Below are 18,281 nucleotides of genomic sequence, written 5' to 3' on the forward strand. Positions count from 1 at the left end.
CACTGATATAAAAACTATAATGTCAATTACAATAGAATGCAATGCAAAACAAATGTACTGCTCGCACATGACCCCATACTGAAAACTAGTACACTAGTACTGTACATATAGATGACTAGTCGCCAAAAACCGTCCAAATTCAGAATCATTAGTCACCAAATTACTTAAAGAAATTAATTTGCTAGTTTGCCAACCTAGCCTCAAAGATAATGTATTTCTATCTTTTATTTTTACATACGTACATATACAGAAAAACAAAAAAAAAACAAAAAAAAAAACAAAAAAGGAAGTAACTCCCGCGCAAATAGGGGCATTATGGGTATTGCAAGAGACTTGCAGGCTATATAAAGACCCTAGTAAATACTGCATCCATATCCATTATCCACACTTGACCTCAAGTCCTCTGTTTATAAGGAGAAAAAGTTCCAAATTTCACCAAACACCAATCACAAAGTTCGTATAGTCCCTTCGCGAAGATCTTTGTTCAACCAAGTAGAAACGGATAGAATCTTCTCCCGTCCGATAAAAATCTACGTTTTCAGATATTTACTTATCCGTAAGTATCGCTTCTTCTCTACCTATCCAAAACTCTTATATACTAACTCAATCCTCATCTTTTTAAAATTCCATGAGATAAATAACACAGTCAATCATTGTTATCGACTTATTTGTTACGTTTCTTCTATTGACTACCCATAATTTAACTCTTTTTTTGTTTTTAAATCCTATGATTATGCTGAGAAGTCAATTCCCAAATCGCTACTAATGTGCATTTCTTCCCGGAAAATGCAAAAACATGCAAAGTGACTAATTGGTAATAACAATTCGAAATTGTAGGTCATCATGGGAACAAATGGTACAACATGTCCAGGACCAATGAAAGCAACCTCTAATGGAGTATTCCAAGGCGAGAATCCTCTGGAGCACGCGTTGCCTCTTCTCATACTCCAGATCTGTATCGTTCTTCTTCTTACTCGTCTTCTTGCTTTTCTCCTCCGTCCTCTCCGGCAGCCACGTGTCATCGCCGAGATTGTCGTACGTTTCTTTATCTCTTGAATTATTTCTTTATATATAAATATATATTTTTTTGGGTCAAATTAGTTTATTATATATTTATATCCATTTTGGGGTCTATTTAGAAGTCAAAAAGATATTGTTACCAGTTTGATCAAATAATTAGATAAGGTGACGGAATTTTTGGAAATTTACATTAAAATTCTAAGGCTGCTAACTCCAATTATACGGTTGTGAATAAGTCGTCGGACTTATTTATGACATAGCTATCGTAGGAACTTTCATCAGAATATTCGTTTTCTTCCACAAAATTCGCTAACACGTTAAGCTTTTAAGAGTATCTTGCAGTTACACACACATATTAATATCTTATAATATCTCTTAACTTTTTTTTAAGCAAAAATCTTATATTATCTGTTTATGCTTCCACGTTCCTATGAATCTTGTGGCTTGTAAGCAGTGATCAATTCCAACATTTGGAATAAATACTCATATGACGATTCTATTTTTCTGATAAAATAATATGACGATGTTGATTAGTCATAGATGATGGATGTTTAATTACTTCCCTTATTATATGACTAGGCAAATAATACACTATTAAAATAAAACACATCATCATTATTTTTGGAATTATAATGGAGTACTGTATAAACTTTTACCTTCGATGTTGTGGTTTTAGGGTGGAATATATCATTGATTATTACATTGTTTTATTCGGAATTATAATGTCATTAAGTTTGAGTTTATGTTTTTGTTGTGATTAGGGTGGAATATTACTTGGACCATCAGCTCTTGGGAAAAGCTCAAAGTTTCTCACCACGGTTTTCCCACCAAGGAGTCTAACGGTTTTAGACACACTTGCAAACTTAGGACTCATCTTCTTCCTCTTCCTCGTTGGTCTCGAGCTCGACCCTAAATCCCTCAAGCGAACAGGAAAGAGAGCTCTCTCGATCGCTTTAGCCGGAATCACTCTTCCTTTTATCCTTGGTATTGGAACTTCGTTTGTTCTCCGAAGTACCATAGCTGATGGAGTCAGTAAAGCTCCTTTTCTCGTCTTCATGGGGGTTGCTCTCTCCATCACCGCATTTCCCGTTTTGGCACGAATTCTCGCTGAGATCAAGCTTCTGACCACTGATGTCGGAAAGATTGCTTTGTCCGCTGCTGCGGTCAATGATGTTGTAGCTTGGATTCTCCTTGCTCTCGCCGTGGCTATCTCGGGCGACGGGGGTTCTCCTCTCACATCTCTATGGGTGTTTCTCGCGGGTTGCGGTTTCGTCTTGTTTTGTATCTTTGTCGTGCAACCGGGGATTAAGTTGATTGCTAAACGTTGTCCTGAGGGAGAGCCAGTTAATGAACTCTACGTGTGTTGCACGTTAGGTATTGTTCTTGCTGCTAGCTTTGTCACGGACTTGATTGGGATCCACGCGCTGTTTGGTGCGTTTGTGATCGGGGTTATTTTTCCTAAAGAAGGTAATTTCGCGAATGCTCTAGTTGAGAAAGTTGAGGATCTCGTGTCGGGTATTTTCTTGCCGCTCTACTTCGTCTCGAGTGGTTTGAAAACGGATGTGGCGACGATTCAAGGAGCTCAGTCTTGGGGACTCTTGGTTTTGGTTATTTTCAATGCTTGTTTCGGTAAAATCGTCGGTACAGTTCTAGTTTCCCTTTACTGCAAAGTTCCGCTTGACGAGTCTTTAGCACTCGGTTTCTTGATGAACACGAAAGGCCTTGTTGAGCTCATCGTCCTCAACATCGGTAAAGACAGAGGGGTAAGTTCATAGATTTCAAATAAAAGAAACAGTTTTTTTTTTATAATTATTAAAATCAGATTTTACAAAAAAATTTGTATGTTAACTTGATTCCATGTGTTTTCGCAGGTTTTGAACGATCAGGTTTTCGCTATAATGGTTCTAATGGCCATATTCACCACGTTCATGACGACTCCTCTAGTTCTAGCCGTGTACAAACCGGGTAAAGCCTTAGCCAAAGGTGATTACCAAAACCGAACAATTGAGGAGACGAAGAAATCCAATAAACCACTCCGTCTCATGTTCTGTTTCCAGAGCATAATGAACATCCCAACGATCGTCAACCTCATAGAAGCATCCCGAGGTTCAAACCGCAAAGAAACTCTATCGGTCTATGCGATGCATCTTATGGAGCTTTCCGAGAGATCATCCGCTGTACTAATGGCACACAAGGTCAGGAAAAATGGACTTCCATTCTGGAACAAAGACAAAACTGGTAACAATAGTTCTTCCGACATGGTCGTGGTCGCATTTGAGGCTTTCCGGAGACTTAGCCGTGTCTCTGTGCGTCCCATGACGGCAATCTCAGCGATGGCGACTATACATGAGGATATATGTCAAAGCGCGGAACGCAAAAGCACGGCTATGGTGATTCTTCCGTTTCATAAGCACGTTAGGCTGGACAGAACATGGGAGACGACTCGGAACGATTACCGTTGGATTAACAAGAAGGTTATGGAAGAAGCTCCATGTTCTGTTGCGATATTGGTTGATCGTGGGCTTGGTGGTACGACTCGTGTCGCTTCTAGTGATTTCTCGTTGGTTATAACGGTTTTGTTTTTTGGAGGGAATGATGATCGGGAGGCGTTAGCGTTTGCGATGCGTATGGCGGAACATCCCGGGATAAGCTTAACCGTTATTCGGTTTATTCCTAGCGAGGAATTTAAACCGGAAAATGTGAAGCTTGAGATACTCGAAGATCATGCATCATGTTCCGGGGATACCAAGTTGATTGATATAGAAGCTATAACCGAGCTGAAGGCAATGATTAAAGAACAAGAAAGTACTCTTTCTAATTCAGATTCCGAATCTCTAATCGTTTACGAAGAGAAAATCGTGAAATGTTACAAGGAAGTTTTCGAGGTTATCAAAGAGTGTTCTAAAAGCAATCTTTTCTTGGTGGGGAAGTCACCGGAAGGTTCGGTGGCGTCGGGGTTGCACGTGGAAAGAAGCGATACGCCGGAGCTTGGACCGATCGGGAATTTGTTAACGGCAAGCGAAAATGTTTCGACGACGGCGTCAGTGTTAGTGGTGCAACAGTACACAGCAAGCCCCGTTCTTCCGGTAGTTGGAGTTACCAAGGACGTCACGACTGAAAAGTCGTTGGTTGAAGATTCCGAGAGTCCTTAGTGATTTTTCTCTTTGGGATTCCAAGACTCGAAAGGTCAAAAGATTGGCTTGTATATATTAATAACATGTGATGCATATTTTAAATACCACAAATATATTATCTTTGTATGGCAAAGTCTTCGTTTCATTTGGTTTTGAAATTTTAATTCATAACTAACGAGACAAGAGGGAATCATAATTATTAAGTCCATTATTAATTAAAATGTTTGTAATTAAAACATTATGAATTAAATTCAGGTGGAAGTTTTATATTTGGTCATCTGTTCAGGTGGCAGTTTGATGATAAATTTTTTTTTGGTCAAAAAAATCACCAAAATTTCATGGAATTTAATTGACGACCTTATCGGAATATTTTGCCGTTGACGGACTATTTTTGGGGGACCTTTTTTATTTTTATTTTTATTTTTATAAACCTCATGCTGACTTCAATTTGTTTGCGTAAGCAAATATGCGTTGTGATGATTTTATGTGTTTCATCACCTTTTATGTCGACATTTAAACGAGAAAACAAAACGGTCTTTGAATTCATCACCTTTGATGTCGACATTGAATTTGTTTGTTATTCATCATACTAAGTTGTGTGTGCTAGGCCCCACACTGATTGTTTAGTTTAGAAATCTATGATGTTTCATGATGAATTTGGGAATAGCATAATGGCTTTAAGATTTCTTATGACGAAATGATCCTTTTTTTTCCTAGCTAGGAATTGTGTAACCGAATCTCTCGGATATGTTGTAAATATACGATGATGGGCCAAACCACTGATTAAATATCAGGTATGTCGCACGGCATATGTATTCGTTTATCCTAGAATTTGAAGGTGTGTTGTAGAGAAATTGTACATCATGCTGCACCATAGCTCTTGCCTTCTTTGATCCATCATGTATCATTGTAAAACCACGTACGTGCTTATTTGCTTATTATATTGTAACGAATGGTAAATACATCAGAGTAAAAACTAGTCGCAGTGGTTAAAAATTACGTACTAAGGAAAGAGGCTTTCTTCCTAATAACTTTTTATGAAATATTTTTATTGACATCATAAAAATTAAATTATAATTATCTTATTTTCAGGAAAAAAAAATCATACTTATCTTTAGAAACGTAGCACGACATTGAGTAAAACCAAGACTACGGCCGAATTCTTGACATGGCGCTATAGTTTGATATTCAACTCTGTTTAACTTCTCCATTTCAAAAGGCTTGGTACAAAGCTTTTAGTTCAGATTTCATGGATTCATGGTCTCAAAGCAGTTTTAAAAAAAAATCATGGTCTGACTTTCTTATGTTGTTGTCTCAGTTGTTAAACCTACTTGGTTTAGAAGCTATCTAGTTTCAACATGGCTAGCTACTTTGAAGTTAGTAAGGGACAAATGAGGAGTTAGGCAACTAAACCCATTTGAACTCTTCTTTTGCTTAGGATTAAATCATCTTGTTTGACTTTTTAACGTTTGTGCTTTTACTCATGTGTTAGGAAGGAGTTAGTGACAGATATTATTGACTAATACTATTTTAAAATGAATATGAGAACAAATAAGAATTCTTAATTGAATTAATTGACTATAAAGTTCTCAAAGAATTTTTTTATATATATGTTAGTCTTATACGTAAAGTAAAGCGATAGAGGGAATAATTGTTCTACATGAGCAATTGCGCATGCCCTTGTATAATTATAACATTTATATATATATACATAAAATACTCTTAATAATACTAAGTTGTTAAGTTTATATAAAACATCTTCATGAATCATGAACCTGTCATCCTTACGATCTACCGTAGTTTTGAAGTTTCAAGTTTTGGTTACTTTGCAAAACTAAACGTATCACAACAATTTTAACGTATTTTAACTAGGTAACTATTAAATAATTATTAAATATTTTTATTGTAATTTTTATTTACAAAATCTATAATATTTATCGGTAATTGGAATCTAAAATTCGATTGTGTAGTATATATATATATTGTATAATAATTAAAATTTAACCCGTAAAAATTATTATAATATCAATCTTATATTATCATATTATATGAACAAAGAGTTATTAAAACTCATTTTAAAGATGTTATGAAAATGTAATTAAAGGATATAATTAAGTTAATTATATTTTTGGAAAAGTAATGTAAATATTATAAAAAACTAATGATAAATAAAGGAAATAGTGTTTGGAGCTCTGTGAGTGCGACACGTCAGTATTTTGTGTGAGAATGTTTCTCTTTTAATATATAAGGGATATTTTTCTTTATGATTTTTTTCTAAATTAAAAATTTATATTACCTTCCAAGTTAATAGTTTTCTTATAGATTTATATTCAAATTCTGTATTATCTAAATATATATTGTCTTGATCTAATTTAATTTATGACTTCATGATATGAAAAATCTACACGAAGATAAACATATCTAATCTACATTCGTGTAGTATCTATTCATTTTTTTTTTTTTTTTTTGTATATTTGCTAGTGTTGTAATAAATAAAAATGTGTCGATCTTAATTAATTGTATCATTAAATTTATTTATCAGTAACCTAGAAATGTTTTCGGAATATTATCAAATGTCTTTTAACGAAGAAAAGGGTTAATTATTAGCAATCTTAGAAGCCAAGCTGGAACATGATTTATTTTACACGTTACCTAGTTTTAAGTTTTAACCATATGCACCAGACATCGGCACATGAGTGATGGGCGTTCGTTATTTTAAGGCAATATTTCCTAAAGAGTTTTCTAATTATTGATTTGTTTTTTCCATTTTCGCCTAAAACTTTCTTTTTCGTTGAAATTTGTTTTGTGTTATATTAGCTAGCCTTCGACTTTATGCTTTTAGGTTGGACTCACCAAACGTTTTTATAGTACACATAAAATCATTAAATCTATGCACTCTTTTTCTTTCTGTCAACAAAAAAAAATTATTTCTATCAAGAAAGTGAATTAAGTTGTAGCTTAGTTATCACCAACCCCTCTTTTGTCCCTCAAAATGATCTTAAAACCTTATTTTCCACTCTAATTTCTTTTAATTAAATTTAACTTGACCAAACATAACCGACCCAGTTAGCTGTGTGTCCCTCAAATACTTCTATATAAATGGGTGTAAGCTCTCATCATTTTTACACAACTCAGTACGCACCAGTCTCTAGCTAACTATGGCATCTCTAATAGAGAAACAACTCTTCAAATCCCTCTTCTTATTCTTCTTATTGGTTTTACTATTCTCCGATACTGTCTTCGGATCACGAAAAACACTCGATCAGAAAAAACCATGCAAACACTTCTCCTTCTACTTCCATGACATCCTCTACGATGGCGACAATGTAGCAAACGCAACCTCCGCCGCCATCGTGAGCCCTCCGGGACTAGGAAACTTCAAGTTCGGTAAGTTTGTGATTTTCGACGACCCCATAACAATGGACAAAAACTATCTCTCGGAACCCGTAGCTCGTGCACAAGGATTCTATTTCTATGACATGAAGATGGACTTCAATGCGTGGTTTTGTTACACGTTGGTGTTTAACTCAACGCAACACAAAGGGACATTGAACATTATGGGTGCGGATTTGATGATGGAGCCGACAAGAGATCTATCCGTCGTTGGAGGGACCGGCGACTTCTTCATGGCTCGTGGGATCGCTACCTTCGTGACAGATATATTTCAAGGTGCTAAGTATTTCCGAGTTAAGATGGATATTAAACTCTACGAATGTTACTAGCTAACTAATTATATGTGCTTTTTTTTTTTTTTTTGAAATTTGTGTGCTAACACAGAGATAATGTGTTACTACTACTAAGTACGTGTTTTATTTGTCCTTTTTTTGTGTGTTTATTTTGATTTATGGTTAATGTTGTCAATTGCAAGAAGTCAAAAAAACATAATGAAAATCTTTTTTTTTTCCCGATAGTTTTATTAAAATGAAAAAGGGGCTCAACCCGCATGAAATAGTTATTCGTACTCCTGTCCATTTTATATCTATTTTTGAATAACTAAAATAATTATTTCCAAAAATGAATCTAAGGGCAAGTCCAATGGTGAGTTTTAAATTTGAGACTCTTATGTACTGTTTAGAATTTTTAATCAATATATAATGTACTGTTTATGAAATAAGAATAAGAATTGCATCTTAAGTCTACTAAATACGAGTTGCCTCTTATTTTCTAATTCAATTTTGATTTAATTTTGATCTCATTTATCATAAGAGTCCTCCCTAAATCCCTCCAATGAAGATGTCCTTAACTGCGCCACAGTTTAATAGATTTTAGATCCTAAAGTGCGCCACATATTCTCTAGCCCATTGGTATCGGGCCGATCCAAGCCGGACCAAGTAGAATAGTATGGGCCCATGAATGTATCTCTGCTTGAAACAAAATGGTATGGTTTTCTTCAAGATAACTGAAAGCTTAACAATCAAATGAAACATTGATTAGTTTTTCCACATACTATACGATGTCAAAGTTTGTCCTTAATTAATGATGAAAATCATCAAACCATTTGTGTTACTAATGTCTCTGAGTCTCTCTATTCCAAACCCTACCATATAACCATCAAGAGATTCCTCTTAAAATATGATAAACCATATTGAGTCGATGCTAAGTCCTCCTTCTCCTCTGTTCTACCTTGGCAAAAGTTCCCCCGTTTATTCTTTGTTTTTTGCGATATTATGATTCGATTGTTCACAAGAGCTCATATTTAGTCCCACTGGATTCATTTTAGATGCAATTTTGTGAATGGCCATACCACTATACAAAAGTTAAAGGAAAACAATATCAAACTATATTACTAAATAGCATATTTTAAACTCAAATTGTTACTTTTCAGATCCCAGTGACATATCTAAATAATAATTTTCTAATTTTCTCGAAACGTACTACATACATAGTTTCCACAGATTGAGACAACTAGAGCAGGATTCATGAGCGGATCATCTAGTGTCCAATTAAGTTTGATAAAAGTTTTGAAAGGACAAAAAAAAAAGACAGCAAGAGCAGCGATAAAGTATTACCAATAAATTCCCCATTTTGATTTGATTTTAGGGTCTCGCGAAAATTTGTTTTTAGTTTGGCAGACAGAGACAGGTAAAGTTTATAAATCATAATGTACAGTTAGGCCAACCATTTCAAATCAATCCGAATTATTTAATGCATGACCATACAATAGAATATGGATGTCACATTTTTTTCATTTCTATATAAAATTATTAAATTTCAAGACTGATTGGTACTACGAAACTAATAATTTATAAATGATATTTCGACAGATATTGGTACTATGTTAAACTAATATTTTATAAATGATATTGGTACTATGTTAAACTAATATTTTTTTCATTAATCACCACAGACTTATTTTTCAAACTATATTTCAGCTTATTTTTACAAAATTTTTAATATATTTTTAGTTATAAGTGAATTTAAAACCATATTTAAATTTTTTTCAAAATGTATGTTTAAATTTATAGTTGGTGTGATAGAAGTTTAACATATTATTTACACACGACTATAGTAAAACTTACTAAATTTGTAAGAAAAAGACATGTATAAATTAACATGTAAATCAGACGACATATTATAATGTAAAAACCATCTATTACTAAAAATTGTTGTATTATATATTCGATATTATAGTTTTTAATTTATATAATCTTATTTACACAAGATTAAAACACTTAAACATTTGAGAAGGAATGAGAATATTTAATTAAAACTAATAAATAAATAAAGAAATAAGTGAAAATAACGAATTTCTATTTTTAACATAATATCTGATTTAATTTTATATATTTTTCTTACGGATTAGGAAATTTAAATTATAAACATGCGATTTGCCAAAAAAAAAATTATAAACATGCGTATATATACGTGGGTTTTAATCTAATATCCCCTTTATAATAAAATGGAAGTACACAACATTATTTTGTAGACGATATAATATTAATAAGTTGGTTACAAATAAGTTATAAATTAATTGATAGATTAATTGGTTACAAGTTTAATAGTGGATGCAACTTTAATTTATTTCCGAAAATCTTAAAGAAAATATTCTAAAAAATCATTTGATATCATCTAACTTACCATATTAACACTACAAGAAAACACGTTATTTGCGACGGAAATCTGCGACGGACAAACGCCCTCGCAAATTTGCGATGAATTTGCGGGACATTTGCTACGAAGACGAGGACCTTCGCAAATCCCTCGCAAATTTGTGAGGGAAGTGTCCGTCGCACGTTTCTCGCAAATTTGTGAGGGACTTGCGATATATTTGCGTGGAAGAAGCCATTCCTCGCAAATATATCGCAGACTTGCGACGAATTAGCGAGTAATATAATCCGTAGCAAATTTGCGAGGAATAAGCGAGGGATTTGTGAGGTCATTATGGATTTAGGGTTTAGGGTTTAGGGTTTAGGGTTTGAGCTTAGGATTTGAGCTTAGGTTTAATTCTGAAGTGAAGTTCCCATTAAACATCAAGAGACAAAAAAACATTTGAGATGAATCAACATGTGTAAAGAAAACACATAAAGATATATATATATATATATATATATATGTAAATCAATATGTGATTTACTTTCATTATGAACATATATAAGTGTTAAAGGTGTTTTGATCAACAATTGCAATGTAGAGTCCATAGTCCAGTAATCACCAACTATATGAAAAATGAACTTTCCAAAACATAGGAAAAATATGAAATTAATAGAGATTGTATTATTAAGAAAATAAAGTTGATGCAAAAGGATATATACACTTGCGAGAGATTTGCGAGGGATCTGTGAGTGTAGCCTCGCAGATCCCTCGCAAATTGTAAGGGATGTGCGAGGGACCCTAGGTAATCCCTCGCTAAAGCCTCACGGTTCCCTTGCAATTTGATCTTTTACATGCAAATTAAAGAAGATCATTACTAACCAACATTGCATCCAGAGACAAGTAACTTTGGAGATTAATTTCCAAAACTTTAGAGATTTATCTACACATAACAAACTATTTGTATATAATAATGTTGGACTTAGAAAACTAATAATATTAGATTTTGATTTCTTGGATTTTTGTATTTCTTTAGCTTTTGATTAATAATATTGGATTTTGGTATTTCTTTAGCTTTTGATTAATTACATTTTAATGAGGATGGTCTTGGTATAAAATTAATTTCGATTGATTATAAAGGTGCGAGGGATTTGCGACGGATCCATCGCTAATCCCTCGCAATGTTTGGTGAATTTTGATTGGTCAGTTTGTCGGTTCCTAGTTACTCCGTCGCAATTACTGCGAGGGCTTTACGAGTGCTCAAAATGTTTATATATACCACCGAGCTCTGGTTTGAGCGAAGCTCAAACTCATTCACCTAAACCCTAATCTCTCTTCTTCATCCTCTCAATTAACCCTAATCTCCTTTCTTCTTCGTCTTCTCCGGCAAACCGTAGCCGCTCTTCTTCGTCTTCTCCGGCAAACTCTAGCCGCTCTTCTTCGTCTTCTCCGGAAAACCGTAGCCGCTCTTCTTCGTCTTCTCTGTTGAACCGGCAAACCCTTCGTCTTCTCCGTCAAGGTAAACCCTAATTTCTTCTATTAACCCTAATTTCTTCTATTAACCCTAATTTCATCTATTAACCCTAATTCTATTAACCCTAATTTCATAAATTAACCCTAATTTCTTATTTCTCTTAGATCTGATTAAATTGATTTTGATTTTCTTATAGATGTTTAATGGCAACGATTACACAAGGTTCCTGTCTGATCAAGGTGTACCTACTCCCACCGGTTCTAACCGTACACGGACTCCCACCGGTTCTAACTCTCGCCGTTCAACCTCGCAACCACTACCGGTGACACCGTCTTATCATACTCCTTCTCCTTCACCTTCACCCTCTAATGTGAATCTTGGCTCTGGGGATCATCCGGAGGTGACTCCATCCGCTCGTTTGTCGTCTACAGGAGCTTCTACACGTCTCAACAATCTTACACTGGAAGAGTTGCTCGATAGTCCTGGGCGTGCAGGTTTAACGAAGCTTGATCCACGTCGACCTCCAGGAACTGTCTGGTAAGCAAAACTTTAAAGTTTTTAATTTCATGTTGAAATCTGAAATCTGTCTGGTAAATAATTCACTCCTTTCATTTTGTATTTTGTTTGGAGGTTTGACCAAGATCCCTCTGTTGCCGCTACTGTACGAAGCATCTTTGAAAGAGATTTCAAAGAGCCTCATGCCAATTGGACACAGACGCCGACTAACGTGGTAGACCGTTGGTATGAATCTTTTGCGGTAAGTCAAATCTATTTTGCTAATTTACAAAATGTTTTATATGTCAAGTTTAAACATATACTAATTTACTTTTTTGTTTTTTGGAAGCAAATATATAATTGGGACCGTTCCATAAACGATAGGGTTAGGAAGGAGTTTGAAACCAAACTTAAGGACAGGATGTGTGATCAAGTGTCTAGGTGGAAGTTAAAGTGGAAACTGAAAGGTGATGAGGCAAAGCCTCGGTGGATTGATCCTCAAGTATGGGTTGGTCTTGTTAAATATTGGCTTGACCCCAAATCAGTAGTCAAGAGTACCAACAGCCGGAATGCTCGATATCATGATCCTGATGGCATCGGCATACATAAGCATCGCTCAGGCCAAACCTCTTTTAAAGCTCGAGCTCAAAAACATGTAAGTGTTTAGGCCTTCTTCTTTTTGAACTAGCATTGACTTTATGGACAATCAATACACTAATCATCTGTCTGTTTTTCTGTTTCAGTGTGAGCTAACTGGTGAGTTAACTCCTGATCTTGTACGCATCCTAGAAGACACTCATCGAAAGCCTGATGGGTCTTTCACGGATGGAAAGTCTGAGTCTCTGTTCAACGAGGTGTCGTCCAAGATTCAGGAGTTGGAATCTGAGAATTGCACATGGGATAATGGAGAGAGCACTGCTTCTGGTGGGGTGCCCATTCATGTCAAAAACAAAATTTACACATCGGTAAGTTGTCTGTTTTATATATTTTGACTGTCTTTGTTTTTGTTTGAGTTTTGTCTTCGTCTTTCTTTGAAGTTCATTGGTGTGTTGTTGTTTTGTTTGTAGGTTGCTCCAAAGAAGAAAAACAGGATTTATGGGGTTGGTTCATTGCAGTTTGAAGCATCCTCTGCCAGTAGCGGTCCATCGCCTATGTCTCCGGCTAATGATCCGGTAATATTGGCTCAGAAGCTAGCTGCCGCTGAGGACTGTATTCAAACTCAGGCCACTCAAATTCAAACTCAGACGACTCAAATCCAAACTCAGGCGAATCAAATCCAAACTCAGGCGGATCAAATCCAAACAAGTTCAGAGAGGATGCATAGCTATGATGCATACTTCGAGTATCTCGCTGAAAAGGATCCGGAATTTGCTTCTAAGTTTGGAAACACGACAAGGACCAACCCAGAAGCCGGAGGAGAGGGCAACACTACCAACACCGGTAGCGCAACCGGAACCAGAACCGACTCTCTCTCTCAAACTTTTTAAAACCTTGTGTTTTGTAATGTAAATATTTTTTTAAGACAATTTAAATTTCATCCTAGTTTGAATTTTTTGTTAAGACAATTAAAATTCTATTTCAGTTTGGATTTAATAGGAATTTTAATTCTAATACCAATTGCCAATTCAAATTAAAATTTCGATTCTAATCCAAATTCTAAATTAATTTTATTACAATTAATCCAGATTGCAACGTATTTGCGATGGATTCAGTTTCTCGCAAATTGCTTCAGCTTTGCGAGTAAAGAGGTTTGTCGCAAATTGCTAGTGATTTGCGAGGAAAGGTGTCCTCGCATATTGCGAGACATTTGCGAGGGAAAATTTTCCTCGCAAAATTTGCGAGGCACTTGCGACGTTTGGAATTTGCGAGACGCGATTTGCGAGGAATCGTAGTATCTCGCAAATCCCTTGCGATTGACGATTTACGAGGGATGTGCGATGGATTCTTCCATCGCAAATCGATTGTTTTCTTGTAGTGTAATTTCCTTTATTAAATTATTCATCCACATTAAAATCTTTTGATATCTAACTTAACATATTAATTTGTTAATTATCATTATACTTCACCTCTCATTTTTATATATGAGTCTATTTGTGAAAAAAATAAATTATTATATTATTTATTATAACTAAAAAATATTTTTATTTCCGGATATACCATAAGTTGAATTTAAAAAAAAAAATATAAATTGTTCAATCTATAAAATATTCAAGCTTTAGTAATATTATTTTTTAAAAATAATATATATTGAATTAAAATTTTTACTGAGTAATGGGTCAAAATTTGAATATTTAAATTTAATTTCATATTTTTTGTTGAATTTTATAATTTTATATAATATAAAATAATTTATTTTGAAATATTATAAAAATATTGAAACTTGATATAAAAGTTAGAAACTATAAACACTCTAAAATGATTTGTTATAGCAATGTTAATAATATGACACTATAATATGAAAGAATTTCAAAAAGCCAAGTATATTAAAACAAAAAGTATAACAATTTATTAAATTACTCATAATATAAAAACTTGCTTTTTAAAAACCAAATTTATAAAATTATGTCAGATAATGACATTCAAGTCATGATGTAGAATATACATTATTGAAATAACTTCATATACATAAACTAATATAATATATTAAAATTTTATTTTAAAATATAAAATATACAAAATTTTGTATAAAATAAAATTTAACGAGTGTTATAACACGAATACTTATCTAGAATCATTAACAATATAAAAATTACAAAATAGATGTCTTTTTTCAAGCCATCATATTTAGTATATGATTTTATTGCTTAATGTTTTATCAAAAAAAACTTTAAAAACTAATCATATAAATTATATTTTATATAAAAGTTAGAATATAAATAAAATGAATTTCAATCCGTGCTATATCACGGATCTTAATCTAGTTTTATTATAAACGGTTAAACAATGTAAACAATATATTGGAGGAACATGGAGGGCACATTGTTTTGACTTTCAACATGTCGAGTGCAGGCGAAAGCCAAAAATCTATTATAAGATACAATAATAAACATACCTTCGTGAAATGTTAGGTGTCTCCAGCTCCATAATTGAACATATATGCCTCTTGTACATATTAAACTTTGGTCTCACCCGCTCGACCTTGAAATTAGTTAAAAGTACTAATCAACGACATAAAGGCCAATCACTATATATTTGCATTAGTTAAAAATAATAAAATACTAATCAACAACGTTAAGGCTAATCACTTTATATTTGCATGATTAAATAAAGGTCAATTAAGTCATGGTTTAAATATAATTTAAGAATAATTAGGGGGAGGTATTGGTTTGAGATTTTAAGATAGTTTTAATGACTTTAAGTAAAATCATGGAAAGTATAAAGTTGAAGATTCTTACTGATTGTTTAGAAAGTTTTTTAAAATTTTACTGATTTGTTTTTCCTAATCTTGTAAAATCTCTCATAAAATCTTGTAAATTCTTGCTCAACAAATATTGCACAATATTCTTTTGATTCAACACTTCTATAAAAAAAAAAAAAATTTCTTTGTGTTCAGGGTTCTTCTCTCGACATTGCAACCTTCAACATCGCCACACACAACGGTGGTGGTAGCCATAAACGGAGGCTCTCTTCTTCTCTGATCTATATAAATTGCATAAATTATGGCGATCTCGTTGCTAATTTAGAGTCAAGAAAAGAAGTTGATTGAAGAAGTTAACTAAAATTGGAAATAATTTCAAGTGAAGAAAATTGTTTCTATGAACATAATACATATAGTTTTATCGATTTATATGTTTGCCGCACTTTCAAGATATAGTCGAGTTTTAAAAGAATAAAAAAAAGAAATTAGCAATACTTGGATTCACTTTTAGAAGTGAATATAATTGTTCATTCCTTTTGTTTTAACCAATGAAAATGCACCATATTATATTATATTTAAATAAAAATTATAAATTAAATTAATAAATATATTAAAATGAAAGTTATTAGAAAATATTAATTTAGTTAACCCAAACCGACAAATAATCTCGTTTAATTATAAAATTTAAATCATATTTCTCTTTTGTAAACACAAACTGACATATAGACTTATTTAATATTTAAAATCTAAACTCTAATTCTTATTTATAAATCCAAATTAACATATTATTTCGTTTAATTGTAAACTCAAATCCTTCTTTATAAACTTAAACCGACATATAATCTCGATTAATTGTAAAAACTAAATCCTAAATCTTTATTTGTAAACTCAGACCGACATATAATTTCGTTTAATTAAAAAATATAATCATAATCCTCTTATATAAATTCAAACCGATATTTAAAATCATTTAATAAAAAATCAAGATTTTTTGTTTCCTTGATTTGTTTTGTTTTTATAATTTTAGTTTTGATTTATTTTTAAATATAGTATTACATGACATCTTGTTCTATTTGATTAATTAATTAAAAAGGGTGAATAAGAGTGTTCCTCCCTATAAGTTAATCCAAATATTTTTCAAAATAAATTTATTAGGAGTTTCTAAACACTTTATTTTTAAGTATCAGCTTACTATGCATATAATATATAAATAACATTTTATTTTGTAGTTTTATGTATGCAGTATATACACAGAGATATAATTGTTCTCGCGATTAAGATGTGTATGGGCATTATTATATTTCTAGAGGATGATGTGCCAACTACCCACATCAATAACGTGGTCGAAACTCTATCAACTAAAAATACGACCCATAAGTGCTCATTAAATAGTGTTGGTTAAAATATGTAGAAAAGAAGATTCTGGCATGCCTGTCAAATGATTAAAAGAAACGGTAGAAACCATGTTTTTAACCGTCACGTTCACTATATAAACCAGGGCGACGACAAGTGTTATCGTATCATCCAAAACAAAGCATAAGAAAACAATTAGTGGAAGCTTTAAAACGAGAGAGAGAGAGAGAGATATAGAAATGGCAACTTCGGGAACATACGTAACGGAGGTTCCATTGAAAGGATCGGCTGAGAAACACTACAAGAGGTGGAAGACCGAGAACCATGTCTTCCCTGACGCCATCGGCCACCACATCCAAAACGTCACCGTTCACGAAGGTGAACATGACTCCCACGGCTCTATCAGGAGTTGGAACTACACTTGGGGTACACATTTACTTATACACTTTCTCTCTCTATTTAACACTTTTTTTTACACACAGTGTGAGAAACTAGGGTCTTGGTAGTCTATATTTGCCAAATATGAATTATGGTGGTTAATTAATGTATGCTCTCTCTAGGGTTTTGTTCACTATGCATGACGTAGTACGTGACTTTAACAACCTATGCAGATGATCTAAATGGAACATTAGTCCGCTGAAAATTCTTTGTGATCATAGTCATATTAGTCACATATTTATCTTATATATATGGTTGACTAAGTTGGATGTGGGAAGTTTTAACTAATGAACACGTACATGTGTGTGTGTAAAGATGGAAAGGAGGAGATGTTCAAGGAGAAGAGAGAGATAGATGACGAGACTAAAACGTTAACGTTAAGAGGACTGGACGGTCACGTGATGGAGCAGCTCAAAGTGTATGACGTCATCTACCAATTTATTCAAAAATCTGACGATACCTGCGTCGGCAAGATCACTTTAATATGGGAGAAGCGCAATGATGACTCTCCAGAACCAAGCGGCTACATGAAATTTGTCAAGAGCTTGGTTGCTGACATGGATAACCACGTAATCAATACTTAATCATCGCCACCAAAGTCACAGTCACCATCATCATCATCATCATCATCAACACCACCATCATCATCATCATCTCGATTTATGAATTAAGGTGCTTTTTCAGTATAATAAATGGGTATTGTGGAGTTTCATTTCTATGTGTACGTTTGGGTTCTGTATGATGCTTTAATATGTTGTTGTGCTCATCATATATCGGGTTCGATATAATGATTGTCAAGAATAATATTATCACATGTTTCAATGTTTATTTAATTCACAATTTTTCATATTTATACTGTTATACAGATTATTAAACATCTTGTGACCAGTATTAGACTATTTAGTTAACGATCTGCTAGTATTTTTGAATTAGGCAAATTATGAATAGCTAAAAAACAGTACATAGATATTTCAGCGTT

The 18,281-nt window shown here is 33.4% G+C and overlaps 3 protein-coding genes across 3 annotated transcripts; all 3 read left to right on the top strand.

Annotated features, from left to right (window-relative positions):
• Nucleotides 391–4,353, top strand: LOC104731102 (cation/H(+) antiporter 17-like). The gene is made up of 4 exons (XM_010450367.1): nt 391–556; nt 838–1,035; nt 1,782–2,783; nt 2,892–4,353. Exons 2-4 carry the CDS (start codon nt 844–846, stop codon nt 4,170–4,172), a joined length of 2,475 nt encoding a protein of 824 aa, XP_010448669.1. The 5' UTR covers nt 391–556; nt 838–843; the 3' UTR covers nt 4,173–4,353.
• Nucleotides 7,267–8,062, top strand: LOC104731103 (dirigent protein 6-like). Its single transcript, XM_010450368.1, has one exon. It carries the CDS (start codon nt 7,313–7,315, stop codon nt 7,874–7,876), a length of 564 nt encoding a protein of 187 aa, XP_010448670.1. The 5' UTR covers nt 7,267–7,312; the 3' UTR covers nt 7,877–8,062.
• Nucleotides 17,017–18,135, top strand: LOC104731104 (MLP-like protein 328). Its single transcript, XM_010450370.1, has 2 exons — nt 17,017–17,290; nt 17,618–18,135. The coding sequence occupies exons 1-2, from the start codon at nt 17,104–17,106 to the stop codon at nt 17,884–17,886; spliced, it is 456 nt and encodes a 151-aa protein (XP_010448672.1). The 5' UTR covers nt 17,017–17,103; the 3' UTR covers nt 17,887–18,135.

The sequence above is a fragment of the Camelina sativa genome, chromosome 12 (assembly GCF_000633955.1).
Source record: "Camelina sativa cultivar DH55 chromosome 12, Cs, whole genome shotgun sequence".
NCBI classification, from domain to species: domain Eukaryota; kingdom Viridiplantae; phylum Streptophyta; class Magnoliopsida; order Brassicales; family Brassicaceae; genus Camelina; species Camelina sativa.

Coding starts and splice junctions, on each gene's coding strand:
- LOC104731102 (XM_010450367.1), top strand. CDS start 844: ATGGGAACAAATGGTACAACATGTCCAGGACCAATGAAAGCAACCTCT. Junction 1,036..1,781: donor GTGTCATCGCCGAGATTGTC/GTACGTTTCTTT, acceptor TGTTGTGATTAG/GGTGGAATATTACTTGGACC. Junction 2,784..2,891: donor ACATCGGTAAAGACAGAGGG/GTAAGTTCATAG, acceptor GTGTTTTCGCAG/GTTTTGAACGATCAGGTTTT.
- LOC104731103 (XM_010450368.1), top strand. CDS start 7,313: ATGGCATCTCTAATAGAGAAACAACTCTTCAAATCCCTCTTCTTATTC.
- LOC104731104 (XM_010450370.1), top strand. CDS start 17,104: ATGGCAACTTCGGGAACATACGTAACGGAGGTTCCATTGAAAGGATCG. Junction 17,291..17,617: donor GAGTTGGAACTACACTTGGG/GTACACATTTAC, acceptor GTGTGTGTAAAG/ATGGAAAGGAGGAGATGTTC.